Raw genomic sequence first — 16,051 nt, 5'->3', positions numbered from 1 at the left:
GACGGTAGTAATAATTAAAAGAACAGTTTTCATAAAACTTCCAGTTGTTGTTGTAAAAACAGTAAATAGGATAAAAATAACTGTTTGGCACAGCGTGACTAAAATTGCAAGCAAGTTCATGTAAAAATATGTTAACATGGTGTGCTGTGTAGCTAAAAAATGAAAATGGTAAAATTTAAAGTTTTCCATACTTATCACAGACTCCAATGTTCAAATATATATATAAAACTTGATGTTGAGAAACACTAATAACTCATAGATTCAACGATATAAAAATCAAAATTATTGCATTAAGATCAGTCCAGAAAACTAGCACAAAATCACAACACTCACAACACAACCGCCGGTCAGGCGTATTACACATCAAGAAGCTTAGCCCTCTCGGGGAAGGTCTTCCTTTGCCCTTCCTTCACGTTTATTCGCTGTGTTGACCTCTTTTCTACTGTCTGTTAGTTTCTTTGATCTGTCACTATTTCAATCGAATTTTTAAATTCTTAATTGGATTCAGTAGTCTGATGTCACGCCGCCCGGCAACGGCGGCCATCTTGGTTCTAAACAAGAAAATCATTACTTTTTATTCTTCATGCTGGCTAGAAGTTTTCATATGTCTTGTGATCAGAATGTGTAAAAGTCAAAAACATGATCAAATTTATGTTGTTTTTTTTTCTCCTCTGGATACGCCTTTATGCTCGCCGGAGAAATATTTCACACGGGCGTCCGCCATTGTTCCGATAGTTTAGAGCCAGTTACCGTGCGTCATTAGTAAGGAAGTGACGTTACGACTGTTGAAGAGTATTGTTACCATCTCCATATATCAGCAATATAGCTGTCTCGTAAAAATAAATAGGGATGGGGTTGGGTGAGAGAAAGAATGGTGGTGGTCCTATGCTAATTTACATCAAATTTTGATTGTCATTATGTCATAGGAAGTCAAACCACTTGATAAAGTTTGTTGGTCTCTGATGTTTTCAATCATGGTGCGGAAATGCTCTGTTTTTGGTTGCAAGACAAGTGTGAAGTTATAACTAGAATAGTAAACATTCTTTGTCATAACAGGAGGGATACAGATACACTGATTTCAAAATTCCGGTCTGGAGAAAAAAAATTCCGGGTTACGAGCAACTTCCGTCAATTTCCGGTGAATCAAATTGCAGTGAATCAAATTGCAGACCTTCCAACCTGTACAATTTCACGTATTTTAGTACGATTTTTGGACCCAAATACGTGGATACGATTCCAAAGGATTTAGTACGATTTTTTTGGGTAATATTTTATGTTATTTCCCAAGGTTGAAAATGATACATTTGATGCAACGATACATACATACCATGTCATACATCAACTGCTGTATGATGGATCAGATTTTGTAAATTTGTAATATTATTATAATTTCAGTTAGTTATATCATGCTGGCTTTCACTAATATTTTTCTAATACCTTGACGAGGATTTGCATAGGATTATGCTTGTAAGCTTATTTTATCGTTTAAATGGCCTCAAGCCACATTTAAGCTTTTATTTCTTGTTAAATAGAAAATTTTAAGTGGAGATTAAATTGAACTAACATCTTTGACAATGAAGCCTTCAACTAAAAACTGCTTTACTAATAGCTTCAACATAAATGGATTATTTTCCCTTTATAATAACTAAAATTATTGAATTTTCTTTTTAAAATTATTATGATCATTTTTTTCTTTATTATTTTGTATGAGTCTGATTTTTTTAAAACAAATGGGCAGCTATAGGAATGCTGTTTGGTTCAAAGTGAATTCACTAGAACCATATTGAGAAGTTTTTAACATGTCTCTGCATAATACTTGTGAATTCCCCATCATTTTACCAAAAGTGATAGTATTAGTAGTCTGTAGTGCTAGTAGTTGTTGCAGTAGTACGAGTAGTAGTCGTAGTAGTAGTCGTAGTAGTAGTAGTAGTAGTAGTAGTAGTAGTAGTAGTAGCAGTAGTAGTAGTAGTAGTAGTAGTAGTAGTAGTAGTTAGTAGTAGTAGTAGTAGTAGTTAGTAGTAGTAGAAGTAGTAGTTAGTAGTAGCAGTAGTAGTAGTAGTAGTAGTAGTAGTAGTAGTAGTAGTAGTAGTCAGGGCTGAGAATCTTCCGCCTAAAGGCGGATTTCCTCCTAAATGGTGGTTTATCTCCGCCCATCACTTTTCCGCCTTTTAAAGAGGCTCACCACAACCACTACATCATCATTCCTATCGCCATTACTATTACAACCACCACTACTTCATCATCCCTACCACCACCACCACCACATCATCATCCCCCACCACCACTACTACTACATACAACAACCATCACATCATCATCCCTACCACCACTATTACAACAACCATCACCACATCATCATTCTACTACCAATACAAATACATCCTCCACCACCACATCATCCCAACTATCACTACTATAACCACCCCACATCATCCCTACCACAACTATTACAATCACCACCACACTATGTCAGACACACCTAAATCTATAAAGTGGATCATATCCTTTTCACATCAGCCACCATTCTCTCTTTTCACGTTCAAGTACACACCTTATCACCACCACCACCACCACCACTATCCTCATCATCATCATCATCATCATCATCATCATCATCACTGCCACTACTACTACAACCACCACCATCGCCACACCATCATTTCATGAAGCACCACCATTACTACAACAACCTCCACCACATCATCATCATCACCATCATTGCCACCACCGCTACGACATCATCATAACACTATCACCATTAAAACAACAATCACTACCACATCCTTACCACCACTACTACAACCTCCTCCAACACAACAATATCACCACCACCACTTCTGCAACCACCACAACCACATACATTATCATTACTGCCACCACTACAGCAGCCGCCATCATATCATTATTACCACCACACCCACCATTCATGTTAATATTTTATACGTCATAAATTGGTTTTGGAACTTTACTTGATTTGAAACAAGGGATATTAGGATTATTATAGATCTCAATAGATTATATTTTGTTTGCAGAAATTCCTGTTTAAGCATTGAAATTATTCGGAATTGTTTCTGAAATTGACGTGAGCCAAATTTTAAGTTGGCGTCCCTGGTCAACTTGAAACAATGGGATGTGGGCATTAGTGAATCTGTGAATACGGGAGATGTATGTGGCGACTACCACTACTACTACAACCATCATCACATCATCATCCTTACCACATCTACTACAACCACCACCACATCATTATCCCTACCACCACCATTACTACAACCACCACGTTATAATTACACTTTCAGTTTTTGAAATTCATCCGAGTGATGTCAGAAATTGCTGGGAGACACATTTTGGATTGCATCACAATAAATTTTGTCACTTTTGCATGGATGGTTCTTGATCCAAGCGCTGAAAAATTTCCTCCTTTTTAGTGACCAGTCATTCTCATCCCTGACAGTAGAAGTAGTAGTAGCAGTAGTAGTAGTAGTAGTAGTAGTAGTAGTAGTAGTAGTAGTACCAAAAGTGATAGTATTAGTAGTCTGTAGTGCTAGTAGTAGTAGTAGTAGTAGTAGTAGTAGTAGTAGTAGTAGCAGTAGTAGTAGTAGTAGTAGGAGGAGGAGGAGGAGGAGGAGTGAATTCTAAAAAAAAAAAAGAGAGAGACAACATAACGGACTATAGCTTGTCACAGGTGCAAAATATCGTCTATGGAATTGAAACCCGCTCTCCCAGATTTTTTGAATCTCAAAACTTAACAACTGATTTGCTTGGTTGGCAGATGTATACCACCATCACAACTTCATTTGATACATGAACATCATCATCATCATCATCATCATCACCACATCATCATCACCACATCACCACCACTGCTACAACCACCATCACAGAATTGCCATTGCCACAGCCAAGCACATCATCACTTCTACCACTACCACCATCACCACAGCTTCATCACCACTGCTACAACCACCATCACAGAATTGCCATTGCCACAGCCAAGCACATCATCACTTCTACCACTACCACCATCACCACAGCTTCATCACCACATCACCACCACCACTGCTACAACCACCATCACAGAATTGCCATTGCCACAGCCAAGCACATCATCACTTCTACCACTACCACCATCACCACAGCTTCATCACCACATCACCACCACCACTGCTACAACCACCATCACAGAATTGCCATTGCCACAGCCAAGCACATCATCACTTCTACCACTACCACCATCACCACAGCTTCATCACCATCATCACCACCACCACTAGAGCACCATAGCTACAACAACCACCACCTCTTTCCCTGATACTAGTATCGATACTACCAACGTGGTTGGGGCCTTTCGGTCATTTGTTTGGGTGTTTCGAAAGCAATATCCTTAGATTTTGAAATTTCTGAGCTTTATACTAATTTGAAATGCTCATTTATTTTTTAGTTTCTCGATAAACCAGATAATTTTGTAATTACTAGAGATTGCTGTGAATGATGAAGGTTAGAGTTTATTTTGATTTTGGTGTCGTGTTAGCTTTTATATAAATTTTTGTATAGTGCGCACCTTTATCCACACCAAAAAAAAAAACCACCTTTTAGGATCATAGAATACACTTTTCATCCTGGGAAGGTTGGCAGGTCTGAAATTGTTCCAAGGATACCCCCCTCCTCCTTCACCCTCCAACCACCGCATCATCATCACTACTACTACTACTACTACTACTACTACTACTACTACTACTACTACTACTACTACTACTACTGCTGCTGCTGCTGCTGCTGCTGCTACTACTACTACTACTACTACTATCACTACTACTACTACTACCACTACTACTACTACTACTACTACTACTACTACTACTACTACTACTACTACTACTACTACTACTACTACTACTTCTACTACTACTACTTCTACTACTATACTGCTACTACTACTACTGTTACTACTACTACTACTACTACTACTACTACTACTACTACTACTACTACTACTACTACTACTACTACTACTACGATCCATCAATTGGAATCAAGTCACCACAAAGTCTGCTGAATTAAAAAATATTGAGCTTTATATAGCGCAATATCCACTAAATGTGCTCAAAGCGCTTTATAAGGGGTCTCTGGTCAACAGCAACATTTAACTTGTAGGACGGGACATGACGCCTGTTATGCGATATTACAATTTTTCGGACAAAGACAACGCTGTTAACGACCAGGTACTCATTATACACCTGAGTACGGTGAGAGAATGTGAGTAAAGAGCCTTTTCCAAGGACTCCAACTATGCGCCGAGCTCGAGGCTCGAACCCAGGACCTTCCGATCCGAAAGCGAGTGACATACCACTAGACCACATAGCCTCTTTAGAATAGAGAGATCCAAATGTCATCGTTTGTGGTCTAGTGGTATGACACTCGCTTTAGGATCTGAAGGTCCTGGGCTCGAACCTCGCTCGGCGCATAGTTGAGTCCTTGGAGAAGGCTCTTAACTCACATTCTCTCGCCGTACCCAGGTGTAAAATGAGTACCTGGCCGTTAACAGCGTTGTCTCTGTCCGAAAAAAAAATTGTAATATCGCCTAACAAGTCAGTGTTATGTGCCGTTCTTCATGTGAAATGTTGCTGTTGGTCAGGGACCCCTGGTAAAGCGCTTTGAGCACGTTTAGTGGGTATTGCGTTATATAAAAGCTCTTTTCAAAGCTCATTTTATCATCATTATTGCTGTTTCTTTTTTGTTGATTTTCTGGCTTATTATACTAAAATTTCAGGGAAGTTTATATATTGTTTTAGTTCCTTGACATAAGAAGCAAATTACATCAATACTGGTTTTTTAAATGATTGAAATTAAATGGATACAACTCGCTGTGAATGACATTTATTCAACTTGGTATTTATCTTGAGCTAAGATGTTTAAAATTAACAGTCATCCTAATTCTCTTCTATTAAAGAGAATTCAGTAAAATGTTTTCAGCATTGGATAGACAACGAAGGTTCAGCACTTAGAATATATATATATAGGTATGTACATATATGTGCAGTCATGTGCTGTAGACCTGTAAATTCTCAGTCAATTAATTGAAATCAGTCAATGCGTCAAGTTCAAATATTTTTAAAAAGGGAAGAAAGAAATGAATAAAGAAAGAATTCATGAATCGTAGTCGATTGACTGTAAAGTTAACGAGGAATGTTCCACAGCCCCACGCATAGCTCATGGGCCGTTTATATTAATGATGGATATATATTGCCAAGGCTAAGCGACGCTTTTTAGAATTGCCGTGTCTGAACACACCCCAGTGTATTTTCACACAGCCTTCGTGAAATTATTTTTTCACTTTCGAAACCTGTCGTAGCCAATTTTAACTGAGCCGCCGAGCGATAAATTTCACTGTTTCGTCTAAGCCAAAATTGACCACATTTACTTGAAGGACAGGAAAAGTATGAGAAAGAAAAATTCGAAACACCGGAAGTTCGTTATGTAGACACCTTCAAATCGAAAGTTAAATGATTGCTACAAGCACATCTCGATTACCTCATGTTGTAAACAAACTGGTTGACCGTTTCTAAGTTTCTTCACTGATTGGGTACCTAATTACAAGGAACAATGGTAAGTAGCCTAATTAATTCCCTCGCAATTTAGTTTTCTGCCATTGCTTTGCTCAAGTGAGCTTGCTGTTTACCTTTCATTTTGATTCTTTGGATTTTACCGCTACGACGAATTACGAAGAGTTTCAGTTTCAGTCAATTTTTATAGAGCTCAATTACAGGTCTAATTCAGGTATTGATCTTTATTTCGTTTCCGTTTTCTGCTTAAGCAAAGTCCCCATTATTGTACATTCTCTCAAGTGCTGTTACATGCATGCAAGAAATAAGGACTAGGTATGGGGGCGTTTTTATCCTCCGGTGTTTTTTCTTGGTTATGTTACAACATGGGGGGGGGGGGGGCGAAGTGGCCGAGTGGTTAAGGCATTGTACTGTTACTCGGAAGGTCCCGAGTTCGAGCAAGATTAATAACCCCCAATTTGCTCACTTGGACAACAGGGTGATTCCTGTTGACATCAGACATCTTGTTTAATAAATTATCTATATTTCTTCGTGGAATGCCTAGGCGACGATATCTTATGATTTCGTGGCGAAAGGGCATAATTTTTAAAATGTTACAACAAAACAAAACCAAAAAAAAAAACAATTTATAAGAAAGGGAAAAAATAATAAAAGAAAAGAAAAAGAAAAACAAGCATTATCTCAAGCGCCCTTAAACTCGTCAACCAAATGAATGAAAGCGATCTGTAAATTTGACACCCCCTTAGCCTTTATAATGCTTAAGGGAAAATTGCTATTGTGCGTTTCACGCCTTAGAAATATTTATTTATCTATTTATTTATTGATTTATTTATTTATTTATTTATTTATTTATTAATTTCTGTTAAACGATAGCGTAACGTCTTGACTTAAAATCATGTCTTGTTTAAACTCTTCAGTCCAAACGGTTACGTTCTATCTTTTCACACAGGTATGCACCTGCACTATGGTGACATGACAGACAGTACGTGCCTCGTCAAGATCGTGAGTGAAATTCAACCCACGGAAATTTATAACCTAGCGGCCCAAAGTCACGTCAAGGTGAGCATGGGGAGAGGCTGATGATCACTGATGATAGTGAAAGGGTTTTTTTCATCTCTATCCTATCTGTTGATGATAATGATAAAGTTGATGATGATAATAATGGTATTGGTTGCGGTGGAGGCAGTATTGGTGGTGTTTGTCGCGGTGCTAGTAATAGGAGTAGTAGTGGTAGTAGTAAGTAGGAGTAGTAGTAGTTGTTGTATTAGTATTAGTAGTAGTAGTAGTAGTAGTAGTAGTAGTAGTATTTTTAATTCAGAAAAGTGAGTGGAGCAGGCACTTATGTTGGTAACAACAAGAGATGAAGTGAGTAGAAAAGTGCCAGAAGACAATTAAAAAATTTTCGCGGCGTTGATGAGGTTTGAATCTGCGACCTTATTGGTACGACAACTCCGTCTGGCCGGTGAGAGCGTGACTCTACCGTATGAGCTATCCACGAACCCAAAAAAAATCGTATCAAACTCAGGTCATTCATTACTAGAGCTCTCTCTCACCGACTACTGGAGACCGCGGATCCAACACACTTCATCTCTTGTTGTTACCAACAGAAGTACCTGCTCCACTCACTTTTCTGAATTAAAAATGCATCCCATATACCGGAGCATACTCAATGTCTCAATTGTTTCTGTTATATGTTTGTGTTGAGAATATTGGCTATTAAGCTTAACTGCTGGCCAGGTAACTTCGCGATGGTTGTGTGTTGGACCCGCGGTCCCCAGTAGTCGGTGAGAGAGAGCTGTAGTAATGAATGACCTGAGTTTGATACGGATTCTTCGGGGTTCGTGTATAGCTCATACGGGAGAGTCACGCTCTCACCGGCCAGGCGGAGTTGTACCAATAAGGTCGCAGGTTCAAACCCCATCACCGCCGCGAAAAAAAATTTATTCTCTATTGTCTTCTGGCACTTTTCTACTCACTTCATCTCTAGTAGTAGTAGTAGTAGTAGTAGTAGTAGTAGTAGTATAGTAGTAGTAGTAGTAGTAGTATAGTAGTAGTAGTAAGTAGTAGTAGTAGTAGTAGTAGTAGTAGTAGTAGTAGTAGTAGTAGTAGTAGTAGTAGTAGTAGTAGTAGTAGTAGTAGTAGTAGTAGTAGTAGTAGTAGTAGTAGTAGTAGTAGTAGTAGTAGTAGTAGTAGTAGTAGTAGTAGTAGTAGTAGTAGTAGTAGTAGTAGTAGTAGTAGTAGTAGTAGTAGTAGTAGTAGTAGTAGTAGTAGTAGTAGTAGTAGTAGTAGTAGTAGTAGTAGTAGTAGTAGTAGTAGTAGTAGTAGTAGTAGTAGTAGTAGTATAGTAGTAGTAGTAGTAGTAGTAGTAGTAGTATAGTAGTAGTAGTAGTAGTAGTAGTAGTAGTAGTATAGTTAGTAGTAGTAGTAGTAGTAGTAGTAGTAGTAGTAGTAGTAGTAAGTAGTAGTAGTAGTAGTAGTAGTAGTAGTAGTAGTAGTAGTAGTAGTAGTAGTAGTAGTAGTAGTAAGTAGTAGTAGTAAGTAGTAGTAGTAGTAGTAGTAGTATAGTATAGTAGTAGTAGTAGTAGTAGTAGTATAGTAGTAGTAGTAGTAAGTAGTAGTAGTAGTAGTAGTAGTAGTAGTAGTAGTAGTAGTAGTAGTAGTAGTAGTAGTAGTAGTAGTAGTAGTAGTAGTAGATATAGTAGTAGTAGTAGTAGTAGTAGTAGTAGTAGTAGTAGTAGTAGTAGTAGTAGTAGTAGTAGTAGTAGTAGTAGTAGTAGTAGTAGTAGTAGTAGTAGTAGTAGTAGTCAGGTATCAAATGAGTACCTGGCCGTTAACAGCGTTGTCTCTGTCCGCCAAAAAATATCATATCGCCTAACAGGCGTCATGTCTCGTCCTATATGTTAAGCGTTGCTGTTGGCTGTGGACTCCTTGTAAAGCGCTTTCATCCCGTTTAGTGGATATTGCGCTATAGTAAAAAAAAAAACTCAGTTTTTTGTTGTTTTTTTTTGTTTTTTGTTTTATGTTGAAAGGTATCCTTTGACTTGGCGGAATACACAGCCGATGTGGATGCTGTTGGTACACTCAGGATGTTGGACGCCATTCGTACTTGTAAATTGGCCGACAAGGTAAATAATAATTATAATAATAATAATGATGAGGATGAGGATGTTGATGATGATAATCATCATCATCATCATCATAATCATCATCATAATATATGGTTTTTATATAGCGCCTTACTCCGTATATCAACAAGCTCAAAGCGCTTAACAGTAACGTGACTGTCACTTAAACATACAACCACTCAAACACGCAATATGAAACAAAGCAATATAATTCTACAGTGTTACATTTTATAAAGAAACGTTTTAAGCTGTTTTTTTTTTTTTAATAATTCTGCATCATTACTATCTCTGATATATTATTGGACGAGAGTTCCAGATAAGGGGTGCCGAATTTTCAAACACATGCTCGCCAATTGTGCGAGTCATTTTTGGCTTCACAAGTATGTGATTATCAGACTTTGATCTCATATTTCTGGGTGGGACGTAGAATATAAGCATGTCATTAATGCATATAGGACTTAAAGATTTGACTATCGTCTGCATAAAATTGGTAATTTAGATTAAAATCAGAAATAATTGATCCAAGGTGTTTCGTGTACATTGTAAAAAAGAACTGGACCCAGTACTGATCCCTGTGGCACACCAAATTTCAGAGGGTGATCAGATGATTTGACATTTTTAATCACAACAGTCTGTTGACGATTCGTTAAATAAGATTCGTACCATTTCAGCGCCAGTCCCTTGATACCAAAAAAGACGTTCGAGTCGATTCAATAGAATATTGTAGCCAATCATGTCAATTGCAGCCGATAAGGCCAACATATATAAAATGTCCACCTCATTTTTGTCAGCATTTAAATTCAAATTATTTACTACCCTCAACAGCGCAGTCTCGGTGCTATGGTTTTCCCTATAAGCTGATTGGAATGGCTCATATTGATCACGCAATTTTAAATGTAAATTTGATTGGTGAAGAACTGGTTTTTCCATGGGTCTGTAGATTTTCAAATCATGTTGGTCACAAGAGGGTTTCTGTAAAAGTGAGGTAATGAGAGCTGTCTTAAATCAAGAGAGGGCTATACCTGTTTGCAGAGACTGATTAATTATTTCAGTTTTTGATGGAATAAGTTTGTCAATGCAAGAATTTAAAAGCGATGTTGGAAGGGGATTTAGCTCACTAGATTTATTTGGGGCCTTCATGTGTGTGTGTGTGTGAATGTGTGTATGTGTGTGTGAGAGAGAGAAAGTAAAAAGAAGAAAAAAAAAAAGGGGGGGGGGGGCGCTTTCCTATGATCTTCTTAATGGAAAAGCCAATCCTAAGAATTCTTATTCTTACGTAGATACTCAAATAAAACACTTAAGTCTTATTTAGGATAAAAAAAATAGTTTAAAAACAACAACAAAAACTCCATTAACATTAATTTATCGATTCAAATAACCTTCCGCTCGCCAAAAAGGCTGAATGAAATATGAAACTTCTTGAATAAGGTCTTAAGTCTTAGTTGGAAAATAATTATAATCATATCAATCGATCGATTTTTGGATTAAAAGCGGTCTGGTCAAAAAAAAAATAAAACAACTACAACATCAAAAAAAAAAAAACACCAAAAAACAAACACACACACACACACACACACACACACACACACACACACACACACACACACACACACAAAGAAAAATAAGTTCAATTTATGTGCTTGAATTTTTTTTATCAGTAGACGATAACAAGTGGTATGAGTATAAAAAGAAGAAAACACACATACACACACATACACACACACACAATGAAAAAAAAAGTGAAAAAGTGTTTGGGTTCTTTTTTCCAGTAGACATTAATAAATGATAATCCCATAGCAGATGTGGGTATTAAAAGGAAGGCAGTTCAGCTTTGTTTATTTTATCGAACTCAAGTTTTATTATATAATGTATAATTCGAGTAGCGTCCGGAAATGGTTTCAATTCTATAGTTGAATAGGTTTGCAATAAGATATATTCTCATGTTGCATGTATGATGTCATCACCGCGTCACGCCATCTGTTGCTTTCAGATACCGAATGGAAGAGAACGTAACTACGTCATTACGACGTCGTCTCTATATATATATATATATATATATATATAGAGAGAGAGAGAGAGAGAGAGAGAGAGAGAGAGAGAGAGAGAGAGAGAGAGAGAGAGAGAACTACCCACTGACCGTTCTACCGCTAATGCTATGCGTTTAGTAAAATACTCACAACATCCGCCAACCGGATATGGCATACCCATTACACAAACTGTTTGTAAGCCTAAACGTTTACAGTCTGATTGATATTATTTTGAATGGCTGTCTACAAACAATAACAAAGAGCCTGTGTGACGCCAATTTAGTTCTTTCTATAGAACCACCACTGAAGAATATATTATGTGTAACCTTAAACGCCCTTGGTGCCCTGTCAGAGTGCGGCTATGTGGTCTTGTGGCATGACACTCGCTTTCGGATCGGAAGGTCCTGGGTTCGAGCCTCGCTCGGCGCATAGTTGAGTCCTTGGAAAAGGCTCTATACTCACTTTCTCTCACCGAACTCAGGTGTAAAATAAGTACCTAGCCGTTAACAGCGTTGTCTTTGTCCGAAATATTGTAATAACGCTTAAGAGGCGGCATGTCCCGACCTACATGTTAAATGTTGCTGTTGACCAGGGACCCCTTGTAAAGCGCTTTAAGCATATTTAGTGGATAGTGCGCTATATGAAGCTCAATTTTTTAAATATTTTTTTTTTAATTATTGATATGTATTAATGTGATATAACGTTTATGGTCCCTTAATCAAGAGTGGATGTCCTCTTGTACTCGTTCACACCATCAACATCGAGTCACTGGAATAGTCTTACATGTCCAATGAAAGAAAAATACACTGGTCTGTGGAATCTTCAAAGTTGAAGTTGCAGACTGACTTAAAAGGAAGAAGAAGAAGAGGAAGAAAGTACAGGATGTCAATTATACAATAAGCTTACATTACTCATCAAATTCAAACAGGATTTAATTTCTCATCAACACAGTTCTCAAAGTCGTTGGCCTCCCATAGTGGACAGGGGGGTACATACTGTGTCTTCTATCCCCTTATAACAGTTTTCCAACATGCTTTCTGTCTTTGTCTTGGAATGAGATTACTTGGTTTTGTCTTGGCTCTGGCTGGATACCCTGGCTGGGAGGGAAACAGTCAAATGTATAGTTAGTTTTGGGAGATGATATTTTTTTTCCTTGTAAATCATCTCTCTGTTATGCACTGTATTATGTATTAGATGTATTTTATTTGTAAACATTTGAGTGTATTCCTCTTAGTGGGGACTGTGCCTGTGTCTGGATGAGTCTTTTAGGTGATTCAGACTAAGAACATTGGTGGTATGCTCTTGGAATCTACATCTGATCCCTATTTGTTCCCAGTTCCCCTTTGTCTTGCTTTCTCTTGGCTGCTTTAATTGTAATTCTAGAACTTTCTATCCCATTTTCTTCCTTTTTACTGGCGCTGATATAACCTAGATGTGTTGCAAGCGCCGCAAAACCCTTAAAAACAAACAAAAACAAAGTCGTTGGCATTCTTCACAGATCTTAGACTGGCCTGGAGATAACAGGGGCGAATTTTCTGGTCATTTAACTCACTCAACCCAAACACCGACTACATCCGTAGTTTACCCGGGTTACTTTTGGCCCATGCCTGTTAATTACATTTTTCTGAGACAAATTATAGGCGTAGTATCAAAGCTAGTGTTTTTAGTTTTTGCATGTTAATGATAGTTGAATAATACTATCTATGTACATATACTTATTTTTTATACATTTTTTCCGATTTTGAAAAGCAACACAAATCGTTAGCATGGAGTGAGTTTAAAAATGTGTATGTTTTGGGGTTTCTTTTTTTCAAAATGTGACAGAATGTTCTCAAACATTCTACTCGTGTGTGTATCTCCCCATTAGGAGGGGCTTATTATTATTTATTTGAAACGGATTAAGTTCTCAGTAAATACAAATTAGATCCTTTTTTTTTTCATGGTCGCTACATGTTGTATTATTTTGATTTGCAGGTGAAATTTTACCAAGCCTCAACAAGTGAATTGTACGGACAAGTACAGGAAGTGCCACAGTCTGAGACAACGCCCTTCTATCCACGATCTCCATATGGTGAGTTATAATCTTATCTCTCCCCATCTCTGTCTGCTTTTTTTTTTTTTTTTCTTTTCTGTTCGCCAGTCTGTATTTCTGTTTGTCGGTATAGCTGTATTTTGTTTTTGTTTCTTCTTCTTCTTCTTCTTCTTCTTCTTCTTCTTCTTCTTCTTCTTCTTCTTCTTCTACTACTACTACTACTACTACTACTACTACTACTACTACTACTACTACTACTACACTACTACTACTACATACTACTACTGCTGCTGCTGCTGCAATATTACTAATACTACTACCACTGCTACAAATACTACTACTACTACTACTACTACTATACTACTACTAACTACTACTACTACTACTACTACTACTAATACACTCTACTACACTACTACTACACTACACTACTACTACTACTACTACACTTCTACTACAACTAATACTACTACACACCTACCACAACAACGCCCACCACTAGCACTAAACTTCATCTTGCTCTACTCATCTTCCTACTCTCTACCTACCCCCCACCACTACACTACTCCTTCCAACACCAAACACTACACTGTGCTCAGTAAAATAATTTCAAACTACATCACCGCCTATTTCCCATGCTTTAGATCCGTATTCACAAACATACTTTTTGGTCAAAATATTTAGCTTTCAAACTTACATCCATCCACCCTCTAACCGTATGTCTAGCTAGTACATATCTTTTTGGGTCAAATTTTGAGCGCTTTACCTTTTTCCATCCCCTCAACCGCAGGCGCTTTCGATTTTCGTGGGAAAATGTCAGAATTAATACGTTATGTGTGTAACAATTTGTTTTTCAAAATACCTCTTTCTCAATAAAGATAAAATCACTGTTCATGCTTTTGAATCTATGAGTGCAGCAGATTTTACTGAATGATCAGTGTATAACAGAAAGCGTTGAGAAAAAACAAACATATATTGAGATATGACCCTCCCCCCTACCCCCCCCCCCCCCCACCCCCACCCCCATTAACCACACACACACACACATAAACATACATACATACACAGAACACCAAGAAAGAATAATAACCAAGAGACACGTTAAATTCTTATTAAAATTCAAATTTAAAACAAACTAAAAGACTTTAGTTTAATTCTAAATAAATCTGTTTATGACAAGAAGAGAGAGAAAAAGTATGAATACACCCGCCCCTTCCAAACAAAACAAAAAAAACAACGAAGTAAATAAGATAAAATAAAGTCCTCTTTAAAAAGTATATCGAGTAAAGGTAATATTATCAAGTATATTTAAGTCGAAATAGAATAAGAAAACTTATCCTTGATTTAAAAAAAAATATTTATTTATTTATTTTTGTTCGTTTTAACCCTCTCCTTACCAACTATAGAAAAGTCATCACATTCGTTACGATATAACCAACAGTTATGGTATTCTAATTTCTTTTGTACATCATAAAATTTAAAGAAAATGAACAGTGTGTTGTAGAGCATGTTGTGCTAAAGAAATTGTGTATCTCGAGAATGTTACTGCTATTATGGCTGAGTGATAAAAAAATCTATCTTTTGTCAGTTGGATTTGAATTTTTGGGGAAAATTTTAAAAATGTCTGGTAAGGAGAGGGTTAAATCAAGTTTTTGGAAGGGGTGGGTTGGGGGGGGGGGGGGGGGGGGCTGTCGCTGTTTATCAGCATACCAACCCAAATATTGTTTGCTCTTTTTATACATTTAGTCAAGCTATAATACAACTGTAACTTGACAACATATCGATAATTATGGAATTTTTCTATATAGTAAAATATCAATGTTTGTCTACTGCACTGATTTACTTGTTTGTTTGTTGTTTTTTTATTTATTATTATATTTACATATCTCGTTATCGAATATCATCTTTTAAATGTTTTATTTTACCTTCCACCCCCCCCCCTTTTATCCAATTCAATCCCATGTTGTAGGCGTAGCCAAGCTGTATGCCTACTGGATTGTAGTCAACTACAGAGAGGCCTACAATATGTATTGTTGTAATGGAATCCTGTTTAACCACGAGAGTCCAAGACGAGGTAAGCTAGCTCTCTCTCTCTCTCTCTCTCTCTCTCTCTCTCTCTCTCTCTCTCTCTCTCTCTCTCTCTCTCTCTCTCTCTCTCGCTCTCTCTCTCTCTCGCTCTCTCTCTCTCTCGCTCTCTCTCTCTCTCTCTGTGTGTGTGTGTGTGTGTGTGTGTGTACGTGTGTGTGTCCGTCTCTCTCTCTCCCAGGCAAAATCTGGTCGGATCGTTTATGTAGGACCTTTGTC

General features: G+C 37.4%; 1 protein-coding gene across 2 annotated transcripts in view; it reads left to right on the top strand.

Moving 5' to 3' along the window:
* The window catches only part of LOC144976873 (GDP-mannose 4,6 dehydratase 1-like), a 110,328-nt gene that overhangs the window by 44,893 nt on the left and 49,384 nt on the right, over positions 1-16,051 (top strand). For both annotated transcript variants that reach the window (XM_078921417.1, XM_078921416.1), the window contains 4 exons: positions 7,513-7,622; positions 9,593-9,688; positions 13,690-13,786; positions 15,717-15,821. In XM_078921417.1, coding sequence (XP_078777543.1) covers positions 7,513-7,622; positions 9,593-9,688; positions 13,690-13,786; positions 15,717-15,821 — 408 coding nt within the window. The remainder of the gene's footprint in view (positions 1-7,512; positions 7,623-9,592; positions 9,689-13,689; positions 13,787-15,716; positions 15,822-16,051) is intronic.

This window comes from Berghia stephanieae, chromosome 7 (genome assembly GCF_034508935.2).
Source record: "Berghia stephanieae isolate SIO BIC M18660-M18661 chromosome 7, UCSD_Bste_1.3, whole genome shotgun sequence".
NCBI lineage: Eukaryota > Metazoa > Mollusca > Gastropoda > Nudibranchia > Aeolidiidae > Berghia > Berghia stephanieae.
This window is presented reverse-complemented; position numbering and strand designations above follow the sequence as displayed.